The sequence below is a fragment of the Humulus lupulus genome, chromosome 8, assembly GCF_963169125.1.
Source record: "Humulus lupulus chromosome 8, drHumLupu1.1, whole genome shotgun sequence".
In the NCBI taxonomy this organism is placed as follows: Eukaryota; Viridiplantae; Streptophyta; class Magnoliopsida; order Rosales; family Cannabaceae; genus Humulus; species Humulus lupulus.
Genome location: NC_084800.1, coordinates 107,308,694 through 107,335,391, shown reverse-complemented (window position 1 = coordinate 107,335,391; position 26,698 = coordinate 107,308,694). Strand labels below are relative to the sequence as shown.

The 26,698-nt window shown below is 37.1% G+C and overlaps 1 protein-coding gene and 1 non-coding gene across 2 annotated transcripts; one reads left to right on the top strand and one right to left on the bottom strand.

The window, feature by feature from the left end:
* Positions 1–22,210: 22,210 nt before the first annotated feature.
* Positions 22,211–22,972, bottom strand: LOC133795919 (uncharacterized). Its single transcript, XM_062233388.1, has one exon. The coding sequence runs from the start codon at positions 22,970–22,972 to the stop codon at positions 22,211–22,213; it is 762 nt and encodes a 253-aa protein (XP_062089372.1).
* A 661-nt stretch (positions 22,973–23,633) lies between these two features.
* On the top strand, positions 23,634–23,740 carry LOC133799098 (small nucleolar RNA R71). The gene has a single exon (XR_009876301.1). It is a non-coding gene; the product is annotated as a small nucleolar RNA R71 (small nucleolar RNA).
* Positions 23,741–26,698: the final 2,958 nt, after the last annotated feature.

The window sequence follows — 26,698 nt, the reverse complement described above, 5'->3', positions numbered from 1 at the left end:
GTAACGCCCAATGTTTAGGGCACTGGGTAGAATTCAGATTTCAGAAAATTTTCATTATCGGAAATTTTACTTCTAAGTATTTTGATACTTGTAAGAGATATGGTATGCCTTGTATGTAAGTTATGTGTTTAAATATTAGTTATTATATGATAAGTTTGGTTATTCAATCAAATTAAGAATGTGGTCGTGGACCAAGTCAAAATCTCTAATCGGGTGAAAATCTCGGATCTAAAATATTCTCCAATAATTATGGCAAAAGAAAAATTAAGTTGAGCATAAAATAATTATGAATAAGTGAAAAAATAATTTTAATGAATTTTCCAAGAAAAATTAAATATGTGCAAGATATGAGAAAATACTTAATCCTAGTTAAGGTGGAATTAAGACGAAATGAAACTACATAAGTAAAATCACGTAATATTTATTTAGTAAGACTAATGTCATCAAATATTTTTGGTATGACATTCAATTATATTAAAAATCCTATGCTCATTTAGTTTAAAACTATAGGAAATTACATTTTTACAAAAAGTATCATTCTAGCCATGGAGAATAAGTACCTTTGTTTAAAAATAAAAGAAAATAGGAGAGCATAAGTGTCTTTTAGAGAGGTCATGTGAATGGTAAGAGAGTCATTGTAAAGTCATGGTTAGCCAAGACCATCAGACTTTGTACTTTAAATAGTGCTTAACTCGCTAGACGAGTCTTTAGGCCATAAACGTGCATCTAAATGTTATTAATGGGTCAGGGTTAAAATCTTGGTTAAAAGGAATGGATATAACTTTATTTAAGATTTTAAATTGTGCATGGGATCCCATAAAAGTGTTTACAGAGTTATTTACAATCCAAAATGGTCATTACAGTTCAAAAGTTACAATCCGCCGACCTAAGCGACAAAGATAGGGTTACAACCTAGTTCCCCTGAGAAACACCTTAGCCGTGGTGGTCAAGTGGCTGCATATGTACATGTTGCCACCTAAGCTCTCCACTAAAGGCTGGGTAAGCTTTTCTTTTCCTTGACCTGCACCATATAGCACCCGTGAGCCAAGGCTTAGCAAGAAAACTTATTACTCCATCTATACAAATAATAATAACGATCATGAAATCATTCTGGGGCATGCAACCCTAATCAGATGATGACTATTAAGTAATTATGGGGTTTTGCGCCCTTGACAGATGACAATTAAGCCTTTCTGGGGTTCCATGCCCTGAAAAGATGACTAATGAGACATCCTGAGGTCCTGTGCCCTGAATAGATGACTATTATGTCTTTCTGGGGTCCAGCTCCCTAAGCCATATGACTATTAAGTCACCTAAGCCTTTTAGCCCTGACTCTGAATAACTAGCCTTAGCTAGCCAAGCACTTTTGTTTTCTTTGACCAATAGGTCGGTCAAAGCATTTAATGCCCATGTTGATTAGATCTAATCATTTCAGCCCACGTTCAATACGCTATTTCTTCTCTTGACTCATAAGTCAATTCCATACGACCAGCGCTCAGTATTATTGCCGATCATGACTAATAAGTTAGAGCTTAATGACCAGTACTAAACACCATTTTCGTTTCTTACTAATAAGTCTGTGCCATTCACAAGTAAGCAATGCTTCCAGGCAATTACAATGCAACAAATGTCTATATATAGAGCACTCAACATTCCTCATCAATAATCATGTATATCACATATTGGGTGCAGTTTTCTTACCTCAGGCTCGAGCGTAAAATAAGTTAGGAACGATCTTGACCTTAGGCCCTTAGCGGTTACCTAACCATAACCAAATATGAAATCACATCAATAAAATGAGTAATAACAGACTCCTGGACTAAAACCCAACCTCGGGACCTTGAATCCTACTAAAACGGTTAGTAGATTCGATCCCGAGCCTTAAGGTTCGAAGACCCGTGCTTAAAACCAAATAAAACCCAACCTGGCTCAAAAAGAACAAGCGGGCCGCGACCTGCCCTCAAGGGCCGCAGCGCGCCCCTAGATAGACAACCCCCTGTTTGGGTGCCAGGGGCGAGCCGCGACTTGCCCCTGAGGGTCGCGGCGCGCCTACCATACAGAGCTCAGTGAAGGTCTTGGGGTTCACTCAAGTCGCGACTTGACCACGTGAACCCAGCTCCTTTACATATTCCTCAATCCAAGCACAGCCAAAACTCATAAAAAAAAATCCAAATATCTCAAATCAAACATTAATACAACATAGCCACCAATCTAGCTACAAAACCCAAGCTTTATAACACCTAAAACACCATCAAATACACAATTCCAAGATCAAACTATCAAGCTTTCAAACAACATAAAAATAGAGTAAAACTTTAAAATTCAAGCTGAAAATCCTTACCTCAATCCCAGAATTTACACCTTCAGTTGCTGCACTTAAATCCTAAACCCCAAGTCTCAAAACCTTACGCTTGACTTCTCTATTTCTGCCTCAAAATTTCAACTGAGAGAGAGAAAGAAGTAATCGAGAGAGAGAGAAAATAAACCTCTGTTTTCAGCCTTAGTTCCTCCTACAACCATCTTATCTTAAGCATATCTAATGGCCTAAATGACCAAAATGCCCCTAGGGCCATCTAAAACCTCAAAGCCACCCAAGGGCAAAATAGTCATTTCCCACCTATCCCGTTAATCATAATTAACATCCTCAAATTCCCTTTACTCCCAATATCCTCAAATAATTATCAAATCATATCCCATTACCTGATAATGTACTAAGCACCAAATTACCCCTAGGCTCACCCCGAGCCCGGTATTTATTCCCATTATGACAAAACCGGTAACTTTCCTCCTAGGATCATCTCATGCCAAATAGCTCATACATATCAACATAATAATATGGTCTAACCCAAATATCACATACATGCACATAAATATACAAATATGCCCTCAACGACCAAAATTACGAAAATGTCCTTCTAGTAAGAAACGGGCCCACATGCATGCAAACACAATCATATAATGATGTAACTCACATAATCATGCATATAATCACATAATCACATATTAAATACATTATGACCCTTCTGGCCCCCTAATCCAGGCACTAACACAAATTAGGGAATTTGAGACATTACAGTCATCATATTCCTATTGTCACTTCAAGTCTTACTGTAACGACCCAAAATTACTAATAGGGCTTAAGGGCCTTGATTAGTGTGTCGGGAGGGCATAACTGGATTATGTGTGATTTAAATGATTAAATGCATGATTATGTGATAAGCATGCTTTTATGATCATTTTGGATATATGAGATGCATGCTTATGTGTATTAGTATGCATGTAGGCCATGATTAGATTATAAGGACATATTCGTAATTTTGGCATGTTGAGGGCATAAATATAATTATTTGTGACTAATTTTTGGGACCACATTATTTTTTGGATATATTTGCAGCTTGTGACTCGAGGCGATCCTAGTGAGCGGTTTAGCGAAAAAGTCACGGTGGAGATTTATACTCAGCTCGGGGAAGCCTGGGGGTATTTCTGGGAATTTGGGAAATATATTAGAGACTATTTGATATTGAGGAAAATACTTGGTGATTTTTTAGGTGTCGGGATATAAGCGGTAATTATTAGGGACACTCAAGGAGTTAGCGGGAATTGGGAACAAATGACCAAAATGCCTTTAGAATGACTTAAAGGCTTGGTTATGTTGGGAGGGAAAAATGGTATTTTGGTGTTTAAAAAGGGATAAGTATTAATCTACCTTTTTTGTACTTAGTGGGATTTGTAGAATATAGTGGAAACGGAAGGAAAAAGGAAGAAAGAAGGAAAAAAAACAAAACACATAAGCTAACCCCCTTTCTCTCTCACTCGGTTTCTTCTCCCTGCACCATTTCTTGAGGATTTTTAGAGCTGTAATTCATAGGAGGCTTATGTTGGGGTTTTATGCCCTAATTAAAACTCAAATTCTTTGTAATCTCATTTTATTATCAATAAAAGAATAGAAATCATTTTTTGACTTGGTCAATCATTTTGCTCACATGTTTTATTTTCATGATTATTTGTTTAATATAAACTTCTATTAAATCCCGAGCATATAGCTAATCTTATTTATAGTGACGTAATCACAGTGGAATATAAATATGATTATATGTTCAAAATAAGATAGTCCTAAGATTAGTCAGTGCACCGGATTTACACTGACTTACCAATCTACGATATGATCTACTTACACATTACAGTGTTATGTTCTTTCCAGAACATTAGCAAAGTAGATAAGATCGGATGTATTTGTTACATCGGACAGGACCGATATTGACAGTTGATAAGATAAGTAAACATACCGTTATTATCTATTCTAGTCATATCATATAGTTGACCATAGGTCAATTCAATCTCAATTCTGAGTGGTTAGTATTCTAACTGATTGTATTATTTGAGTTCTTTGACTTGTTCGTTACCAGCTTACCCTACGGACTAGCCCATACTTACATCTTGGGAACTCGGTAGTATAATTGAGTGGGAGTGTTAATCATAGATATGAACATCTATAGCTTCTGATGAAGAAGTGAAACGATGGTTTCCTTTTAGTTTGGTTCAAGGTGTTAAATGATAGAGATCTCATTTCAGTAATTAAATTAGTTTACTGAAATATCATTTACAAGGAACTAAGTGTTTTAAGGATAAAATACAATGAGGGGTAAAACGGTATTTTAGTCCTATCTCATTGTAGACCGTCTATAGAGGATTGAGTGACAATTATGGTTGTAACAATGGATAATTAATAGCGTATCTATATTTGTTATAGAGCGTTCTATGAATTCAAGAGTGAAATTCCAAGTCTATAGTGGAGTCACGAGGAATTAATAAGTTAGTAAATTTATTTGTTAGATTTATGATAACTTATTGGAGCTTGATTTCATAGGCCCATGGTCCCCATTGTACCTTGGATAAAATCATCTAGATAGTCTCAATTAATTTATTTAATTATCAATTAGAATTATCAAAGTTGACCAGGTCAATTTTGGATAGTTTCACAGAGTTGTGTAATTTTGAGAAGAAAAGAGAAATTATGGCAGATTTATTAATTAAGATAAATTGGTATCTAAATTAATAAATAAATTTAAATCAAGGTTCAAATTATAAATAATTAATTTGATAAAGGATTTAAATAATTATTTAATTAATTAAATCAATAGAAAATAATACAGGCCTTGATTTTAAGTCCAATGGGCTTATAATCAAATGGGAAATTTCACGGGCCTATAGCCCATGATAATTTCGACCTAGGGCTTCAAAATGGCTGATATTTTATTGATTTTTTAATTAAATTAAATGGACTAATTGAGTCTATAAAAGGAGTGCTTAGAGAGAAGATTTTAGAGACGACAGATAAGTCACAAGTCAGATTTTCTGATAGTTTTAGATTCTCTCTAAACACAAGTCCTTTTCTAAGCCACTTTGTTATTTTCTCTTCTTCTCTCTATATCTATCTCATGTGTTGAGAATTGCCCACACTAGTCTAGGTGGTTCTAAGGATACATTGGAAGATCGTGAAGAAAATAGAAGATCGGTTCAGTTTCTTGATAATACTCTGCGACAGAGAGGATACAAGAGTTAGAGAAACTGAAGGAAGGACTCTTTAATTCCGCTGCGTATACTGTAAGTATTCTATTCTTTGTTTCTCTTGAATTCAATTTTAGAAACATTTTTTAGGCTATCTTGTATTAATTTGTTTAATATTAGATATACATGAAAATAAATAAAGATCCTGTATAAGCTTTTTCCAACAGCTTAGGCTAAGGCTTGGAACTTAGGTCCTTGGTGAAGCTAGGAAGTTCTGCTGGAATTAAGTTCAATTAAGGTAAGGTTTCTAGTTTATTTTCTGGGATTGCTGAACTCTGTTGTGTTGAGCCTTGATTCTGAAACTTTGGATGGGAATTCAAGGTATTGAGCATTGGGAACTGAGGAGCTAAGGACTGGAAGGATACTAAGGGCAACCTAGGTTTGGACTCTCCATTAAAGGTGAGGATTTCTGGGTTCGGTCATTTTGAATTGCTAGGTAGTTTCTGGTTTTCTGATGAGTTCTTGAGTTCAATTCTTGATTTCTTTGTTTGATGGTGCATGTGGCTAAATTTTATATTGTTGGGTTATGTGGGATGAGATGTAGGGGATGGTAGGCTCAATTTGGTGTGTGGTTAAGGTTTGGAGAGGTTTTAGGGAGTTTTGGCCCAAGGAAATTCGAAGGAGAAAACCACAGGTTGAAGACTGCTGCTTGTAGCGCTAGCCTTCGAGCGCTACAGCACTATGCTGGCATCCTGGGGGCTTTTGGCATTGCTTGTAGCGCTGTAGCGCCCACTCTGTGGTGCTGTAGCGCTACCCTGCCTTCAGAAGTGGATTTTTGGGTAATTTCTTAGGGTTTTTGCCTGGGGCTCGGGGTTTGATTCCACCACCCCGTTTGGTGGAATTAGGGCTTCCCGAGGGCTCGAGATTGGTCCCGAGGTTGGGTTATGGAATTAAAGTTTAGTGATGGTTCTAATTTATGGCTGTGACTAGGTGTTTGCTAAGGCTAAGATGGGATCGTGCTTGAAGGTCGACTTTACTAATCAAAGCTATTAGAATCAAAGGTAAGAAACTCCACCTGGTTATGTGAATATGTTGGGACTAAGAGCTCCCTATATTTTTATGCAATGTCATGAGATGATATTATGCCATGAGGACATGTGATAAATGACCTAAGAGTGTCGGAATCAATATTTGCGCACAGGGCGCGGCTCGGCCACTGGTAGCTGAGGTTAAATACATAATCACTGAGCTCGACCTAAGCGAGCCAAAGTCAGTGGGATAATCAGAGGGTGCGGCCTAAGGGCGTCGACCCTGGACTTTGGTGTGATATGTTTATTGTTTTTTAAACTATTGAGTGTGAAGATTTTGTTATCTGAATAACTGATTTTTGGCTTGCACATTGATATCACTGTTTATGTGAGTTGTATGACTTGTGTATATCTGATTGATGATTGATAAATTGTCTATGCTATGTATTATATTTTTCTTGCTGGGCCTCGGCTTACGGGTGCTTCGTAGTGCAAGTGAAGGCAAGACCAAGGTGGACCAGTCCTGAGTTGGAGAGCTTTGAGGCTGAATGTACATAGTCAGCTGATCAGCCGCCACGACCGAGGAGTGGTACAAGACAGGAGAAGCCTAAATGTTTGTTTTGCCCTTATAGTGGCCAATACTTGTTTACAACCAAGAATTTTTTGTAAACTGTCTTTTAAACTCTATTTCTTTTGGGATCCCATGTACGAAATGTTTATCTAAATGAAATGTATCTTTTATGACCAAAATCTTTTAACCCTAGTTAAATTATGGTTTCAGTAACATGTTTCTAACTAAATGACTTGATTAGCAAGTCTTATACCTTTATAAACACACAGTGTAGCGGTCTTGGCTAACCCAGGGCGTTACACTTACATTAAACTAGCTAAGAAGAAAACCAACAACCCATTCTTCCTCTTTCTTTTCCTCTCTACATGCCTACCCTCTCCCTCCCCCCCCCCCCCTCTCTCTCTCTCTCTCTCTCTCTCCTCTTTCAGTGTTTTTCTTCTTTCTCCTCACCATTTCAACAAGAAATCTCTCCCATCTCACCAGAAAATCTGAAAAATAATTCTCTCTCTCCTCACAAGAACTCCATTAGAGCACCTCCAATCTTGAGCTAATCAAAGAGGTAGTTCTCATGAACATTTCTTGCTCTTCTTTCCTTCTCTTGGCTGAGCACCCTTGGGTGCTTTCTCATTTTTTTTGATTGAGTTGGAGCTCTATCTAACTCAGATCATGTATGTTGAAAGAGCAGGAATCCATTTCAAGTAGGGGAGGAGCTAAAACTTGTGCATGTAAGCCTTATTCTAAAATTTTAAGGTAAGCTTTAGGGTTTCAAAATCTCTGCATTTCCTTCCTTATTTTAAGATTGGTTTGACTCTGATCATGAGGATTTTGGGATGAGTGTTAATATTCCAAGAGGATAGAGGAGTGGTTCGAAAAGCTCAAGGACCCAAGAGAAAAAAAACCTAAACTTCAAAGCAAAAAATCTTGTGTTTTGGTAATAGTTTATGTTTAATCTTTCAATCTGAGATTTTGAGATGCATGGAAGATTTTGATCTCTTGTTTATGTTGTAATAAGGTGTTTGATAGCATTATATGATGCATGCATGTGTGCTATGTTGATCTTTTAGTGGAAATCTAAAATTTCCATAGGAAGTTTATAAAAATTTCTTGCTGCCAAATTTTATGGGTGACTTCCAACGAGTCATACCCTGATTTTACAATTTGTTCTCATAAAAAGGTTTTTACCACTATTAAATATGGGAATATTACATAAGTTTAGGCTTTTGAACCACTGAAAAACATTTTGTATAACTCAAGTAATGAATATTTTGGGATTTCATGTGCAATCAGAAATGTTGACTGACATGTTAAATACTGAGACTTTGAGCAACAATTTGAATGGGTTAATGTTGCGAAAAATAATGAATATGCTTGCATGTGCACAAATCGAACAAATAGTAAAGTAGTCTAAAGACAAATATCATCCCATGACGATTAAAATCAATTAAATAAATTAAATATAACAAATATTAAATTCCACTTTATCTAAGTAATCAACTTCGAAAGATAACAAGAAGCAAAATAATAAATAACTATGAATTTTAAAGAAGAAATAAATAAATGTGAATAGACTCAAGATAATAATAATTGTTAAGGTTTCAACTTCACTTTCTAACAATTTTAGCCCTAATCATTAAAGTGCCTAAATCAATACAATATGTTCAAAAACCTAGAGCATTGTTTTATCTCTTACCCTCTCTCGAGTAACACATAAAGAATGTGTAAGTAATACCTAGCCTATATCTATATATGACCATTTATCCTTACCTTCATTAAATTCCACTCTATAAATAATCCTAAATATTCCACCTCCCGATTTCACAATCTAGAATAATCTCGGTTACCTAGATTTATGCTTATCTCTTGATCTCATACAACCTAAGTTGTTATACCCACTGTCCGATTGTTTGAATGTTCCCCTCTAGAGTAATAATTTTCACAATCTAAATACAATCCTAATTATAATTCATATACTATAAATAATAATATGAAAATCACAATTAAAGCAACAATGATTCAAAGTAGAACACAAGAACAATATTGGACTAAAATAGACTTTGCATAAAATCATAGAAATAAAATCATGTCAAGAGATCCATCTACACCCTAAAAAAATAAGAAAATTAGCCACACATGATGTGGTTTATATTCCCAAATATATTGTAATTATCTGAAAAGAACAAAAAAATAAAAAAGAAAAACAAAGAACACTAAATAACTCTAATGATATTGCTTGATTCACTTCTTACCTTCTCCAGTGAGTCTCCTCCTTCCAAATGTGTTTCTTTTCCTTTATATATATGTTATGGTCGTGCCATAGTATCCAAAATCCTCCTTAGCTGTCTTACTTTTGAACTCAAGTGAAAAACATGAGAAAAAACACATTTTCCAATTTTTGTGGCGCAAAAGGCGACGTGCCGCCATTTCTCGAGCGACGTATTGCCATATATCAAGCGATGAATCGCATAAAGGTCAGGCGACACGTCACCTGTACTTTTCTTGGTTTGAATTCTTCTCAAGTTTCAGCGACTTCTTGCCTCTTGGGAGCGACGTAATGCGTCCTTCTCTTACTTGAACACCCAAAATAATGTTCAAAACACCTAAAAACTCAATTCATACACACTTAAAGGAAACTCATCAAATCTACACAATAATTCAGGCAAACAAACCATTCTAAGGATCAAAATCAATATTTGAGTGCATAAAACATGCACTCATCACACCCCCAAACTTGAACAATTGTTTGTCCTCAAGCAAAAGAGACTCTTAGTAATAGCAAACCTTAACCAAAACAACGAATTCTTAAACACTAAAAATGACTAACATAACCAAATCAAGGATGTTTATTTAGAAACTCAAGGGTTAACTTCTCAAATTACTAACTCTTTTCAATAACCCAATATGTGAATTAAAACATTAGACTTCAGTTTCAACAAATCAATACTCAAATTTTAATATTACCATCTCAAACAAATATGTAGCTCATGTGCATCAAGACAAAAATAACGAACAAATCACATAGTCAAAACAACCATAAGCTCACTTGATCAACTTGTCTCCACTAATATAAATCAAGTGGTCTTCATTTGACTTATAACATTAGGCTCGGGTCAATGGTGGATGAGAATGGACATTTAGCGTTTCACACCATAAACTTACAAAAGAACTAACTTTATATTATAGAACTTCCCTTTTTCCCAAAACATTCTTTTCACTCTCTCATTCCTTGCATCTATATTTTTTTCAACATTGAGTTACTAATTCCCCCAAACTCGTTTCTTTCCATTTTTTCAATTCTTTTTCATTTCAACATTTTTTTTTCTTTCAAAAATATTATCTTTTTTTTTTCTACTCATTTTGAAAAGAAAATTTTCAATCAACACAATTGAAGAGTAACTCACTTTTTACAATGAAACCCAACACATCATCTATTTTCCAATCACACAATAATAATATACCACATTCCCATTCTTTACAATGCCTTCCAAAAATCACAATATCCACAAAGTCACATAATGAATAAGAATCATAAAGAGATACTTCAACGAGAGATAATAATATTAAACCAAGTAAGATAAGCCAAACACACAGTTAATAAAATTTAAAACCCACACCAAGCGATATCAAATAGTTAAGCATAATAGTCATCATTGAAACCCATGAGTCATAAACTCAACATCTCAATTTAGTCAAGTACAGTCACCCAATAAAAAATAAAAACTAGAAAAAATTAAAGTTCACCCAAATAAAAATAGAATAATAAAATAAACGAAAAATAAAAGAAATATAAACTCATCCCCCCCCCCCCCCCCCCAAACTTAATAAAAACAGTGTCCCCACTATTTAGCAATAAAATATCAAGGAAAGCAAAGAATACCCCACGACCCAGCTAAGGATCGTCGGCCATATCATCACCATTATCAACAACTGGTGGCTCCTCGGGCTTTAGAGAATGGTAGGGATCATGAAACACGCTCGAAAATTTGTGGAAAAATGAAATTCAGGAAAATTGTTGTTGCCATTGGTTATGAACTGTCAACGTGTAGTTGTAGAAGTGAAACTGTAACGCCATACTTCCTTATAGCCATTACTAAGTGAGTTTAAAACGTGCCATTAGCTCGTTCATTGAGGTTTTAAGTTAGAAGTGTGACTAAACTAAGACAATTTTTTTTTAAAGGCATTGAATATAAAATATTTGGTTATTCATTAAAACAAAAAAAGTTATACATTTGGGACCCCAAAATATTGTTTAGAAAATACTTTACATCGCAAAATACATTTACGGTCGACTTAGGCGACAAATCTATACCAATACAATACATCTTCCCAAAATAACCCTGGCTGTGGCAGCCAGGTAGGCCGAACATGTACCCATCGCTCCACGCTCTTCGTACTCATGGTTGGTCGACCTTTCCTTTCCCCTTACATGCATCATAGAGCACCCGTGAGCCGAAGCCCAACGAGAAAACTCAACACGAAACAAATGACATATTTATATCTATAAAAAACATATAACAAAACAGCTAATAGGTTAAACATATAGCTGCCATGCCGTCCCAGGCGCTTTACCAGGCCCTGGGTTCTCGGTCTTCACCGAGAAGCTGACTCCAGCATCCTAGAAGGGTCTCGCCCTAACGGCCTGCACTCCGTGAGCTCAACGTCGTTCCTAGCCTCCTGTCATACTCGGCTTTGCACTCTGCGTTCTCAACGCCATTCCTGGCCCCTTCTCATGCTCAGTTTTCTGTGGTTCTCGGCCTTTGTCGTTCCCGGCGTTCTCCATTCATTTGCAAATATGCATTACATAGCATAAAATCAACATATATATAAACATATATTAAACATAGACAATAGGGCTACGCCCTACAATTCAATCAATAGGGTCGTGCCCTGCAATACAAGCAATAGGGCCACTCCCTGCTCTACGGGTACAACAATTTTCTTACCTGTGTCCCAAGTTATCTGAGCACCACAATACCGAGCACAGTGCTCTAATAAGAACCTTGTTTAAAACCTAGTCACAACATATTTATAATAGCCATCCATCAAGTTCTAATCCAACAAATAGCTTCAAGACATAAATCTAGCCTCTGATACCTTGGATTCTACCAAGCTGGGTAGTAGAAACCTTCCCGAGCCTTAACGTTTGAGTTCCCGAGCTAAAAACCTTCAAACAGCAAAAATTATACATTTGGGCCGTGACCCAGCCCACTTTAAGGGTCGCGGCGCACCCCAAGTCAGAGGCAAAATGCCTCTCTGTAGAGAGACACGGGTCGCGGCACCCAAACCTTGCGCTGCGGCGCCTGGGCAATTTTTTCGAAGTCCCCTAGCCTATAAACTCAAGCAGGCCGCAACACCTCATGGACAGGGCCGCGTCGCGAGCCCAAAACCCAGAAATCCCATGCAATTTTATGAGCTAATTACCATGAAAATCACCAACTCCAAGCCCTAATCCTAGAATTCTGCCTAGGATTCATATCCAAACAACATAACTAGTTTAATCATCCAGAATTCCAACAAAAGTCTCATAAACACCAAAATTCAATCACATAAGTTCTAACTCCCAAAACCTTAAGAAAAACAGAGAAAGTTTGAACAAAACATGCTTCAATCCCCTTACCTCTGTATTAGTTTCGTCTTGAGCTTGACTCCAGTTTCCACAAACTTTAATTCTCCCCAAGCTCAACTAACCTTTAACCTTGAATTCCTAGGCTTGATTTCCTCCAAAATCCTCAATCACCTTGAGAGAGAGAGAATCAATGGAGAGAGAGAAAGCCAAAGAAAAACTAAGTATTCTTTTGTTTCTCTTTTTTTTTTTCTAAGTCCCTCCAGAACCATGTATACCCCTTGCCAAAAGTCTAAAATACCCCTAAGCCTATCCTTAACCCTCAAGTGCTACCAAGGGCAATTCCATCATTTGTCGTGTCCTGCTAATTCCTCGAGTGTTCCTATAAATCCCCATTTAACCCCGACATGTCCAAATCATTACCAAACTAATACCCATTACTCAATAATTCCCGAACACATATAACATTCCCGAAATACCTCTAGGCTCCTCCCGAGCTGGGTATTCGACCTCGTTGTGACTTTTTAGCTAAACTACTCCCTAGGACCGTCTTAGATCGTGCAACAAAATTATATCACCACTCACTCATGGTATCAATCACAATATACACAAATATTGCATTTATGCCCTCAATGGGCTAAAATAACAAACATACCCCTAATAACCAAATGGGGCCCACATGCATATTTAATTCACCTAAACATGCATTTCTAATCACATAATCATCAAATTCACATATTAACGTAATTAAATCAATTATTGCCCTCCCGGAACGCTTATCAATGCCCTAAGCCTTATTAGAAAATTTGGGACGCTATAACTATCCCCTCCTTATAGAAATTTCGTCCTCGAAATTACCTGAATAACTCAGGATACCAATCCAGCATATCTGTCTCAAGTTCCCATGTCGCCTCTTCTACCTTATTGTTTATCCACAAAACTTTAACTATGGCGATGGTCTTGCTATGCAAGACTTTATCCTTTCTGTCGAGAATCTGAACCAGCTTCTCCTCATACGATAAATCCTGATCCAGCTCCAAGTTCTCATAACTCAATACATGCGTAGAATCTGATACATACTTTCGGAGCATGGATACGTGAAACACATTGTGAACCCCTGATAGAGTTGGAGGCATCGCCAATCTATAAGCTACCTCTCCAACCCATTCCAGATTCTCAAAGGGGCCAACAAACATAGGGCTCACCTTGCCTCGAACACCAAACCGTTTCACCCCTCTCAAGGGAGAAACTCTGAGAAATACATGGTCACCAACTTGAAACTCTACGCTCCTGCATCTCAAGTCTGAGTAACTCTTCTGGCGAATCTGGGATGTGAGCATTCGAGCTCTAATCTTTTCAATCACTTCATTGGTCCTTTGAACAACCTCAGGACCCATATATCTTCTCTCACCCATCTCATCCCAATGGATAGGTGATGTACACTTTCTCCCATATAACATCTCATACGGAGCCACTTCGATAGTCACCTGATAACTATTATTGTACGAAAACTCAATCAGAGGGAGATACTTACTCCAAGATCCCCCAAAATCAAGCACACAGGTCTGTAGCATATCCTATAGTATCTGAATCATCCTCTCAGACTTTCCATCCGTCTGAGGATGATAAGCGGTACTAAACCGCAAATGTGTGCCCATAGCCTTCTGTAGGCTCTTCCAAAACTTGGAGGTGAAGGTGGGTTCCCTGTCGAATACTATCGACCTTGGAGCCCCATGAAGTCGTGCAATTTCCTTCACATACAACTCAACATACTGCTCCATAGTATAAGTTGTCCTAACAGGCAAAAAGTGGGCGGACTTAGTATACCTATCTACAATCACCTACACTGAATCATGTTGTCCCACAGTCTTCGGTAACCCAACCACGAAGTCCATGGTGATATCTTCCCATTTCCACTCTAGAATCCCTAGAGGCTGCAACAACCCTGCTCGCCTATGATGTTTAGCCTTTATCTGCTGACAAGTCAAACACTTGGCCAGATAATCTTCCACATCCCTCTTCATTCCTGGCCACCAATACATTTTTCTCAAATCTTGGTACATCTTAGTCGTACCCGGATGCAAAGAATAGGGAGTGGTATGAGACTCATCCAGTATCTCTCACCGAATAGCTGAATCCATCGGGATGCAAATCTGGCCCTCGTACTTTGGTAGTCCCATCTTCGAAATAGAAAAGTCTCCGACCAAGACATTCTCTTTATGCTCTCTCAACTGGGGATCCTCCCTTTGTTCCTCCTTGATCCTCTTAAAGAGAGTAGACTGAAGAGTGATGTTGGCTAACCCCCCAACCACCAACTCTATACCCGCTCTTGTCATCTCTTCAACTAACTTATCTGATATCTGCCTCGAACTAAACAACTATCCTGGGCCCTTCCGACTCAGTGCGTCGGCCACTACATTCGCCTTCCCAGGATGATATAGAATATCATTATCATAGTCCTTTAACAATTCGAACCAGCGTCTCTGACGCATATTCAGATCCTTATGAGTAAAGAAGTACCTCAAACTCTTATGGTCAGTGTATATTTCACACTTCTCACCATATAAATAATGTCTCCAAACCTCAAGTGCAAATACCACCACTGCCAATTCCAAATCATGTATGGGATATCTCTGCTCATACTCCTTTAGCTGTCTCGACGCGTAGGCTATCACCTTTCCGGCTTGCATCAGTACACACCCTAAACCTTGTTTGGATGCATCACAATAGACTACAAACTTTTCATTATTTGACGGCAAACTCAATACTGGAGCGGTGATCAGTCGCCGCTTCAATTCCTTGAAACTATTCTCACACCTATCTATCCATACATACATAGTCTTCTTACACGTCAATTCGGTCAATGATGTGGCTATTCTTGAGAACCCCTCGACGAACCTCCTATAGTAACCTGCCAATCCCAAAAAGCTCCTAACTTCTGGTACATTGCTCGGCCTAGGCTAATCTCTCACTGCCTTGATCTTACTTGGGTTCATCAAAGTTCCCTACTTACTGACAATATGACCTAGAAATGTTACTTGTGGTAGCCAAAACTCACACTTGCTGAACTTAGCATATAACCTATGCTCCTTTAACCACTGTAATACTAGGCGTAAATGCTACTCATGCTCTATCTCTGACTGAGAGTACACCGATATGTCATCAATGAACACAATTACGAACTTGTCCAAATAGTACTTGAAAACCCTATTCATCAAATCCATAAAGGTTATTGGGGCATTGGTTAATCCAAAGGACATAACTAGGAATTCATAGTGTCCATACCTCGTGCGAAAAGCGGTCTTTGGTATGTCCTCATCTTTAATCCTTAACTGGTGGTAGCCTGATCAAAGGTCAATCTTAGAGAACATTGTCTTCCCCTGTAGTTGGTCAAACAAGTCATCGATCCTAGGTCGTGGGTACTTGTTCTTAATGGTTAACTTGTTCAGCTCTCTGTAGTCAATACACATACTTAAGGATCCATCCTTCTTCTTGACGAACAACACTGGAGCACCCCATGGCGAAAAACTCGGTCTAATGAATCCCAAATCTAGTAACTCTTGCAACTGAATCTTCAGTTCCTTCAATTCTGTCGGAGCCATTCTATAAGGTGTCCTAGATATTGGCTCCGCCCCTGGCACCAATTCTATGACCAACTCAATCTCTTGTTGTGGCGACAATCTTGGCAAATCTCCAGGGAATGAATATGAAAACTCACATACCAATTTGGTGTCACTCGGTCCAACAAACACAACTCTAGAGGTATCCACAATGTTTGCTAGGAATCCTATGCAACCATCCAGCATCAGGTCTCTAGCCTTCAGTGCTGAAATCATAGGTACTCGCGGGCTACTCACTGTCCCCACGAATACAAAAGGTACCTCTCCTTCTGGTTCAAAGGTCACCATTCTGTGCTTGTAGTCAATTTTCTCCCCATACTTCGATAACCAATCCATCCCTAGGATCATATCAAAGTCATCTATTGCTAGCTCAATCAGATCCACATACAACTCCCTAATGTCTATCTCTACTGGCAATGCTCTATCCCATCTCCTAGAAACTACCAGTTCTCTAGTTGGCAACAAAGTCTGAAATCCCCTAGCATGCAAATCACTAGGTCTACACAGCTGATCTATCAATCTAACAGAAACAAATGAATGAGTTGCCCCTGAATCAATCAATGTTGTAAAAGAAGAATCTACACTAGAAATCTAACTTGTCACGACCGAGGGGCTAGCCTCAGCCTCAGTCTAGGTCAAGGTGAATACTCTGGCAAGAGCGAGACTGTCCCTCTACTTCGGCTCTTCCTTCCTGACTTGTGGGCAGTCCTTCCTCAGATGAATAATACTCCCACAAGTAAAGCAAGCCCTGATTCTGCATTCTCCCTGATGCCATCGTCTGCACCAAGGACACACTTGGAAACTCCTCTAGATGTCACCCCCGCCCTGACGACCACTAAAAGCACCTCGTGCCTTCCCATCTGAGCCAGGAGGAACATAAGAGTCTGGGGCCTTTCTCTTCTGCTCACTTGGGCCACTACCCCGACTAGATCCAGTGAAAGGAGGCATCGTCCTCCAACCATCGTGCCTAGCAGGCCCTCTCTCCATATTTGATCCTCGACTCTCTCAGGTGTGAGGGCCTTATCCACTACCTGGGCATAAGTGGTAGTCACCGGATCCAAGGTTATCTTAACATCACGGAAGATCATGACATTCAATCCCCACACAAACTGATCTCTTCGTGCCATATCATTTGACACTAGATCCGACGCGAACTTTGCCAACCGGTCAAACTTCAAAGCATACTCAGTAACTGTCATGCTGTTCTGAGTTAGGTTGGTAAACTCATCAACCTTCACAGGTCAAACTGTGACACTATAGTACTTCTCATTGAAAATACTTCTAGACACTTCCTAGGTCATAAGTGCAACATTCCTTCTATGCGACACAACATCCCACCAGATGTGGGCGTCTTCTCTCAACATGTAGTTGGCATAAGATACTCTCTCATTCCCTTTCACCCTCATAAAATCCAGGATGGAAGAAATCATGTTCATCCACTGCTCTGCCCGCGGTGGGTCTGGTCCACCCTCGAAGGTCAGAGGATGCTGCTTCCTGAACCTGTTGGTTTTGATAGATCAAATCAGAGATTATACGCAGCGGAACAACAATCAAAATTGTTAATTTAACCCCACAAGATTTCTAGATCTACTTTTTCACTTACATATATATATATTGAATAAAAGAGATGAATAGAAAATTACCTCAAGTCCTTCCTTTCTGCTATCTTTTTGTACGGAAAAAATCCTTGAGATCTCACTCCAGGATCTTCCAAAATGTTCTCAACATACGAAGAACGAGAGTGGGCTCGCTATACAAAACAATTGGCAAGATCTATTTATTAGATGTTCTCAACACATGAGAACTGATAAAGTTTGGACCTAAGTTTGTGAAGAACAGTGACCTATGCGCCTGTTGCAAGAACAACTTATATAAGAATTTTGTTCTCTTTTGCTTCTATACACAACTTGTATATTCATCAAATGGATGTCATTCCGGCATTCCTCAATGGTGACCTCAATGAGAAGGACTATATGGAACAACCCGAAGGGTTTGTCCTACCAAAATATGAACATAAAGTGTGTAGACTTGTAAAATCCTTATATGGATTGAAACAAGCTCCTAAGCAATAGCATGAGAAATTTGATCAAGCCATCATGTCTAATGGGTTTAGACATAACAATGGAGACAGGTGTTTGTAGTCCAAAACTTGTAAGGGATATGTGATCATTCTTTGCTTATATGTGGATGACATGCTTATTCTAAGTGATAGCATGAAAGGGATAGAAGAAACGAAGAGGTTTCTATCATCAACCTTCAAGATGAAAGATCTTGGAGAAGTTGACACCATACTTGGTATCAAAGTAAAGAATCATAGTGAGGGTTTTGCGTTAGGGCAAGCCCACTATGATGAGAAAGTACTGAACAAATTTAACCATCTCAAGGTTAAAGATGCCAATAATCCATTCGATCATAGTGTAAAACTAGAGAAGAATGAAGGAAGAGCGGTGGCTCAATTGAAGTATGCTAGTGCTATAGGGAGTCTAATGTACACTGCCCAATGTACTAGACCTAATTTAGCATTTGTGGTGAGTAAACTTAGTAGGTTTACAAGTAATCCAAGTATGGATCACTAGAAGGCGATTGGAAGAGTCCTAGGCTATCTCAAGTAAACCAAAGAACTAAGCCTTCATTACTCCAAATTTCCTTCAATCTTAGAAGGATATACAGATGCAAGCTGGATATCCAATCTTGGGGACAACTTGTCCACAACTGGTGGGGTATTTACACTTGGTGGGGGTGCAATTTCTTAGGGTTCCAAGAAACAAACGTGTATATCTCATTCCACTATGGAAGCAGAGTTCATAGCTCTAGCTACTACCGGCAAAGTGGCCAAATGGTTAAGGGAACTGTTGATAGGGATACCCCTAATCAAAGATAATGTATCAACTATATCGATACATTGTGATAGCCAAGCGACATTGGCTAGAGCATACAGCGGAGTGTATAATGGGAAGTCTAGACATATTAGTCTGAGATATGGATATGTAAGAGAATTGATTCAAAGTGGAGTCATCTCAATATCCTATGTGAGAACAGGTGAAACTCTGGCGGATCCTTTCACTAAGCCACTAACGAGGGATTTAGTGGCCACATCATCTCGAAGGATGGGACTTAAACTCCCTAAAGAGATTCATGATTGATGGTAACCTATCTTAACACTAGTTATTTAACTAGTGTTAGGTTCAATAGGTAACAACAAGTCAATCAAGTGAATATTATTTGTACTCAAAACAAGCCCCATCTGAGATATTGAGTACTTGTGAGTTACCAAGTTGAGGGTTAAAACCGAAAGGTTTTTAAATAGAATTTAGTCTTGTGAAGACAAGTATTTTTGGTAACAAAATACTGTAAGAATTTTACCTATATGGACCTAGGGGTGGTGCCGCCTCTCATGAGAATTGGGAGTATTCTCAAGAACGTCCATGAATGGAAGTGCAACCAAATTTTCGACAAATTTTGTTATAATTACACTATAGTAAAGTTCAAGTTGAAAAGCACTTTGCTTTATGCACTAATGCAATGACTCATATAAGAGAAAGTTCTTATTTAATCAAGTGGGGGATATGTTATATTTTAAAATATAATGATTGATTAAATAACTGTTACAATAGATAATTATTTAATCTAGTGGGGGAATGTTATATTATTTTATAATATAATGTAATATTATATTATATTATAATATAATGTTTTAGATTAAATAAATGTGACAAAGAGTGTCACATATTGTAACATATAATAAAGAGTTACAATATTTAGATATATGAGATATATCTAAATATGTAACATATTTGGTGTTACAAATTTGTAACTTCCAAATATCACCCATTATTTTGTAGATTTGACATTACACAATATTGAGAATAATTTCTTAAAGCCAATGAGAAATGGCTGATAGAGATGTGATTTTAACTCCCATATTGTGTATGGAAGTTACAAAATCAATTGGGAATAAATTTGGAACGTTTTTGGAAAAATAGAAAATTGGCTGCTGGAAAAGGCCTAGGGCCACGACGCCTGTTTGTTGGGCCGTGGCCCAAGTGGAAGAAACGCTTTGAGGGCTGCGACGCATGTTTGTCAGGCCGCGGCCCAAGTGGCTGGCAGCATATTCCAATTGTCAGTTTTATCCAATTTTGAACGTTTCCAACAGCCAAATAACTCCCAAATCTCTATTTTAATTCCATAAAACATCCAATTAATCATTGGTAACAGCCATAGGGGTTGGTGGAATTTGAAATTCAAAGTGTGTCTCAAAACTCTATAAATAGGAGCCTAATGCTCACTTTTAAGACACAACATTTCTATCCATTAGAACACTTGGCTAGAAACACCTTGAGGCTTGACTATTCCAGAAAGCATTTCCAAAATCTGAGAAAGATCCCTTAGTGCTTGAGTTAGGGGGAAATAAGCTTTTGGACAAAGGTTTCAAACCTTGTTCAAGTTGGTGATCCCAACACTCTTCACTTTGGTAGTGTGAGTGAGAGTTGTTTCTATTTTGTTTTCTTTTTCTTTCTTTTTATTCTACTTCTCTTCATCTTCATCTTCATATTCTTCTCTTTTGTTTATTTGTATTTCTTGTTTTGAGTTGTAATCTTTTTTTCTTTTGTTTCAAACACTTTACTTTATTTGTATTATTTTGCATAGAGTTGTATTTCTCTATTTTCTACTTCTATTTCTTCTTTTGTTTATTTGTATTTTCAGTTATAGAGTTGTAACTTTATTTAATCAATCAATATTTATTTGTAATATTATTGCATAGAGTTGTATTATTCTTACCTATTTCCATTGAGGAAAAATTATTTTTCCAAACACATACACCTTTGAAAAGTGGCTAGCGCATTACACAAGCCAAATGACATCATACGAAAGGCGAACGTACCATATGGGCAAGTAAAGGTGGTCTTCTCTTGGTCTTCCGAAACAATAAAAATTTAGTTATATCCCGAATAACCATCTAGGAAACAATAGAAATCATGGCACACCAAACGATCTAACATTTGGTCAATGAAAGGCAAGGGAAAATGATCATTTTGAGTTGCCTTATTAAGCTTCCTATAATCAATACACACTCTCCACCTTGTCATAGTACGAGTTGCAATTAACTCATTCTTTTCATTCATTACAACTGTCATTCCTCCTTCATCTAGTACCACTTGATCCAGACTCACCCATGAACTATCTAAAATGGCATAAATAATTCCAGCATTCAAATGCTTATGGACTTCCACTTTCACAACCTCTTTTATAGCTGGATTAAGTTGTCGTTGATGTTCAATAGAAGGCTTATAAGAGTCCTCCATAAGAATCTTGTGCATACAAATCGCAGGACTAATGCCTTTAATATCTGAAATTGACCAAGCAATGGCAGATGAATACCTCTTTAAAGTTTCTAACAACTTCCTTTCATCTGCCTCCTTTAATGATGCCGAAATTATTAAGGTTTTGGTAGATCCATCTCCAAAAAATGCATACCGAAGATGAGCGGGTAATTGCTTCAAAACAAGCCCATCACTAGTAGTATTCTTTTTCTCCGAGCTATTATCAAGAGGAGGAGCCTTATTGATATCTTCCTTCTTAGACACCTCATTTTCTATCCGTAATGCTTCTAAAGCAAATATACTATCAACCACCTCCACATCATTCATTCCCAAATCCACTCAAAGGTCCTCTTTAGAAATCGACGTTGTCAAACATAGTTCCAAAGGATCATTATGAAATATGGTCTTGAAAAAGTCTCTTAAGCATGGAGTAACTACATCCACTCTCTTACAGTCCGCTTGCCCTTGGGAAACCTCATGGAATTACTAATGTTGAACTTTACTTCTTTGCCATTCACCATTAGAGTCAAGTTACCATCATGAACATCAATCAAAGCTTTCCCAGTTGCTAGAAAAGGTCTTCCCAAGATTATAGAAATTTCTTAGTCTTCCTCCATGTCAAGCACAACAAAATCAATCGGAAAAATGAATCTATCAATCTTCACTAGAACATCTTCAATGATACCCCTAGGAAACGTCAAAGAATGATATGCCAATTGTAAGGATATAGTAGTTGGTGTGACCTCTCCAAGATTGAGTTTCTGAAAGATAGATAGAGGTATTAGATTGATACTAGCACCCAAATCACACAAGGCCTTCTCAATATGTAGCTCACCAATATCACATGGAATTGTAAAACTTCCCGGATCTTCCATCTTTTCTAGTAATTGTATCTTGATAATGGCACTACACTCTTTCGTTAGCTTCACTATTTCATAATCCTCTAGCTTTCGCTTCTTAGACATCACATTTTTCATAAACTTAGCATAGTTTTGCATTTGTTCAAGGGCATCTACAAAAGGAATGTTAATATGTATTTTCTTGAAAATATTCAAGAACTTTGCAAATTGTTCATCGATCGCCTTCTTGTGAAATCTTGGAGGAAATGGTAATGGAGTAGTAATATTTGGTGGGTTGTCCGGAAAAGAAATTGAACCCGGATTAGCCACCAATGGATCTTTCTTCGGAATCTCTACCTTTTGCTTGTCTTCTTCTTTCTCACCATTCATTTGGATCTCATCAACCTTTTTCTTCTCAACTGTAGGGGCGTCCAATTCTTTTCTACTCCTCAAAGTGATTGCATTGCACTCTTTTGGATTCTTCTCCGTATCACTTGGAAAAGATCTACACATTTGATTCTTCATAGTATTGGCCAATTGACCCACTTATGTTTCCAATGTCTTCATCGTTGCACCCATATTATTACAATGTGTTTCAATATTGTTGAGATGAGTCTCATGTTGATCTAGCCTTGCCTTGGAGTCCCCTATGTAAGTCTTTAGTAACTCTTCAAGTGATGGTGATGACTTCTCCCCCATTTGTCTAGGTGGCTCTTGAGGAGGTTGGAGAATGTTTCTATTGTTGGCATAGGAAAAAATTTCATGATTGCGAAGGCCAGGAAGGTAGTATGTGGGCAAGTTGTTTTTGGGCCTAAAGTTGTAGTTCCGATTGACATATTGGCATTGTTTATCCACCAACCCATTCGAACTAGAAGCTTGTACCACATTCACTGTTTCTTGACTTGCCGCTACTTTATTTTCAGCGAGACCCGTAATTTGATTAGTCAAAGTAGACATCTGCGCCATTAGTGGTGTTATTTGATCTACTTCAAAAACCCCAGCTGCCTTCTTAACCATCGATCTTTCACTCTGCCATTGACAATTATTCATGGCCATATCCTCAAACAAGATTAATGCTTCCGCCGGTGTCCTTAATAGAATGGTTCCGCCAAATGTGTTATCAATATGTGATCTTGTTGGACCATTGAGCCCTTTGTAGAAAATTTGAACCTGAGACCAATCCTCTATGCCATGCTGAGGACATTTTCTGACCATCTCCTTAAATCTATCCCATGCCTCGTATAATTGCTCGGACTCCATCTATCTAAATTGAGTAATCTCAGCCCTTAGTTGTGACGTTTTAGATGACAGGACAAATTTTGTTAGGAATTTCCAGGCCATATCCTCCCAAGTAGTCACAATTTTTGGAGGTATTTATTGAAACTAAGATCGAGCTCTATCTCTCAAATAAAATAAATATAGCTTCAATTGTATAGTTTCTGCCATGACCCCATTGATCTTGACCGTGTCACAAATCTCTAAGAAAGTTGCCAAGTGAATACTGGGGTCTTCGTAAGCTTGGCCATAATATTGATTTCATTACACTATGTTAACCAAGGCTGGTTTAAGCTCAAAATTGTTGACATTCACTTGTTTCCTTTGAATGTCCGAATAATTGTCATTCACAATTGGCTTAAAATAGTCTCTCAGGGTCTGGTTTGCTGGTGCGTTCACAAGAGCATTATTGTGGTTGGCTGGTAAATTTTTGTTATTAACTTGGTCCGCCATTTTTTTGTGATCTAGCTCGTCGCTCTCTTCTAATAGAAGATATAGTTCTTTCAATTTCTGAATCTAATGGTAGGAGATTTGAGGAACAAGTGTTTCGCATACACCTTCAACCACAAAAAATTTAGAAACCAAAGTTAGTAAAGAAATAAATAATAAAAAAAATACTTAGATTAAAATATGATATTTTCTTTGCTATAGTAATTCAATTTTAATTTCTTTTTAATCCCCGGCAACGGCGCCAAAAACTTATTGCGAAAAATAATGAATATGCTTGCAAGTGCATAAATCGAACAAGTAGTAAAGTAGTCTAAAGATAGATATCATCCCACAAGGATTAAAGTCAATTAAATAAATTAAATGTAGCAAATAATAAATCCTACTTTATCTAAGCAATCAATTTGAAAAGATAACAATAAGCAAAATAATAAATAACTATGAATTTTAAAGAACAAATAACTTATTGTGAATAGACTCAAGATAATAACAATTGTTAAGGTTTCAACTTCACTCTCTAACAATTTTACCCCTAACCATTAATGTGTATAAATCAATCCAATATGTTCAAAAACCTAGAGCATTGTTTTATCTCTATACACACTCTCGAGTGCCGCATAAAGAATGTATAAGTAATACCTAGCAATTTGTCCTTACCTTCATTAAATTCCACTCTAGAAATAATCCTAAATATTCCACCTCTTGATTTCGCAGTCTAGAATTATCTTGGTTACCCGGATTTATGTTTATCTCTCGATCTTACACATCCTAACTTGTTTTACCCGCTGCCAGATTGTTTGAATGCTCCCCTCTCGAGTAATAATTTTCACAATCTAAATGCAAGCCTAATTATAATTCATATACTATAAATAATAATATGGAAATCACAATTAAAGCAACAATGATTCAAAGTAGAACACAAGAACAATATTGGTTTAAAATAGACTTTGCATTAAATCATAGAAATAAAATAATGTCAAGAGATCCATCTACACCCTAACAAAATAAGAAAATTAGCCACAAATGATGTGGTATATAATCCAAAATATATTGTAATTATCTGAAAAGAACGAAGAAATAAAGAAGAAAAATAAAGAAAACTAAAGAACTTCATTGATATTGCTTGATTCACTTCTTAGATCCTTCTTCAATGAGTCTCCTTCCAAATGTGTTTCTTTTCCTTTATATATGTGTTGTGGTCATGCCCTAGTCTCCAGAAACCTTCTTAGCACTCTTACCTTTGAACTCAAGTGAACAACGTGTGAAAAAACACGTTTTCTTATTTTTGAGGCGTAATAGCGACATGTCGCTATTTCTAAAGTGATGTGTTGCCATATACCAGGCGATGCATCACCATATATCAGGCGACACGTCGCATGGACTTTCTGAGGTTTGAATTTTTCTTGGTTTCAGCGACTTCTTGCCTCTCGGGAGTGACGTAACACATGCTTCTATGACTTGAACACCCAAAATAATGCTGAAAACACCAAAAAACGTAATTCCTGCACACTTAAAGGAAACTCATCAAATCTACACAATAACTAAGGAAAAACAAATCATTCTAAGGATCAAATCAATATTTGAGTGCATAAAACATGCACTCATCAATTAAACTAATTATCTGTGGATAAAATTTGGAATTCGAGGTATATTGGATATTAAACCTATAAAACAGTTTTTAAAAATTGACTTATTTTGTGAGTTATAAATTCTCTAACTTAGATGCTCAAAATTGCTGCCAAGATGATGTGTTACAGTGACTTTCAACGAGCAAAAACCTTAGGTTATTGGTCAAACTTTCAAATGGGACTTTTAGCATTTCATTATTTAGGAAGAGTACATGATTTTTTTAATTTTGAAACACTCAAAAATGTTATGTCTAGGTCAAGTTATAAGCTTTTCGTGATTGATGTGCAAGTTGGAGTGAAAAATTGACAGCTTGAAGAGTGCATGTTTGAACAACGTTTTGGCAAGTTTAAAATCAATATTTTTAGCTGGTTTTATTTATTTAGACTTTTTTTATATTAATAAAAAGCCTTACAAGGGTTGACTAACAAATACATCATATGTTGTGAGTTTTGATTTTTCTAAAAAGGTTGCCAAATCAAGTTATATTTTGGACAAATTTAGTTTGTAAACTTTAACTCATAATTCACTAGCTAAATCATACTTTTCTTAAAGTAAATAGAAGATAAATTTCTATGGATTAAGGGTTATGATTTAAGTGGCTTAAAATATAATGAAGTTTTATATTTTATTGAATAATCTTAAGATAGTACACTTGTGTGACTTAGGACTTTATTTTTCTCACAAAAATAATTTTCACTTAGGACTAAAATTTGTTTATTTGGTTATTTGAGAAAATAAAATATTTTTGGATGAAAAAACTTATGGCTTTCTTCATTTACTGAAAATAGACCTTTTTAAATTAAAATATTAGTAAAATAAAATCTAATTTTCAAATTTGGTAATTCTAATTTCAGAACGTTTTCCTTTACAATTTTAATAAATCGGGAGATAGCGTTTAAT

Coding starts and splice junctions, on each gene's coding strand:
- LOC133795919 (XM_062233388.1), bottom strand. CDS start 22,972: ATGAAGAATCAAATGTGTAGATCTTTTCCAAGTGATACGGAGAAGAAT.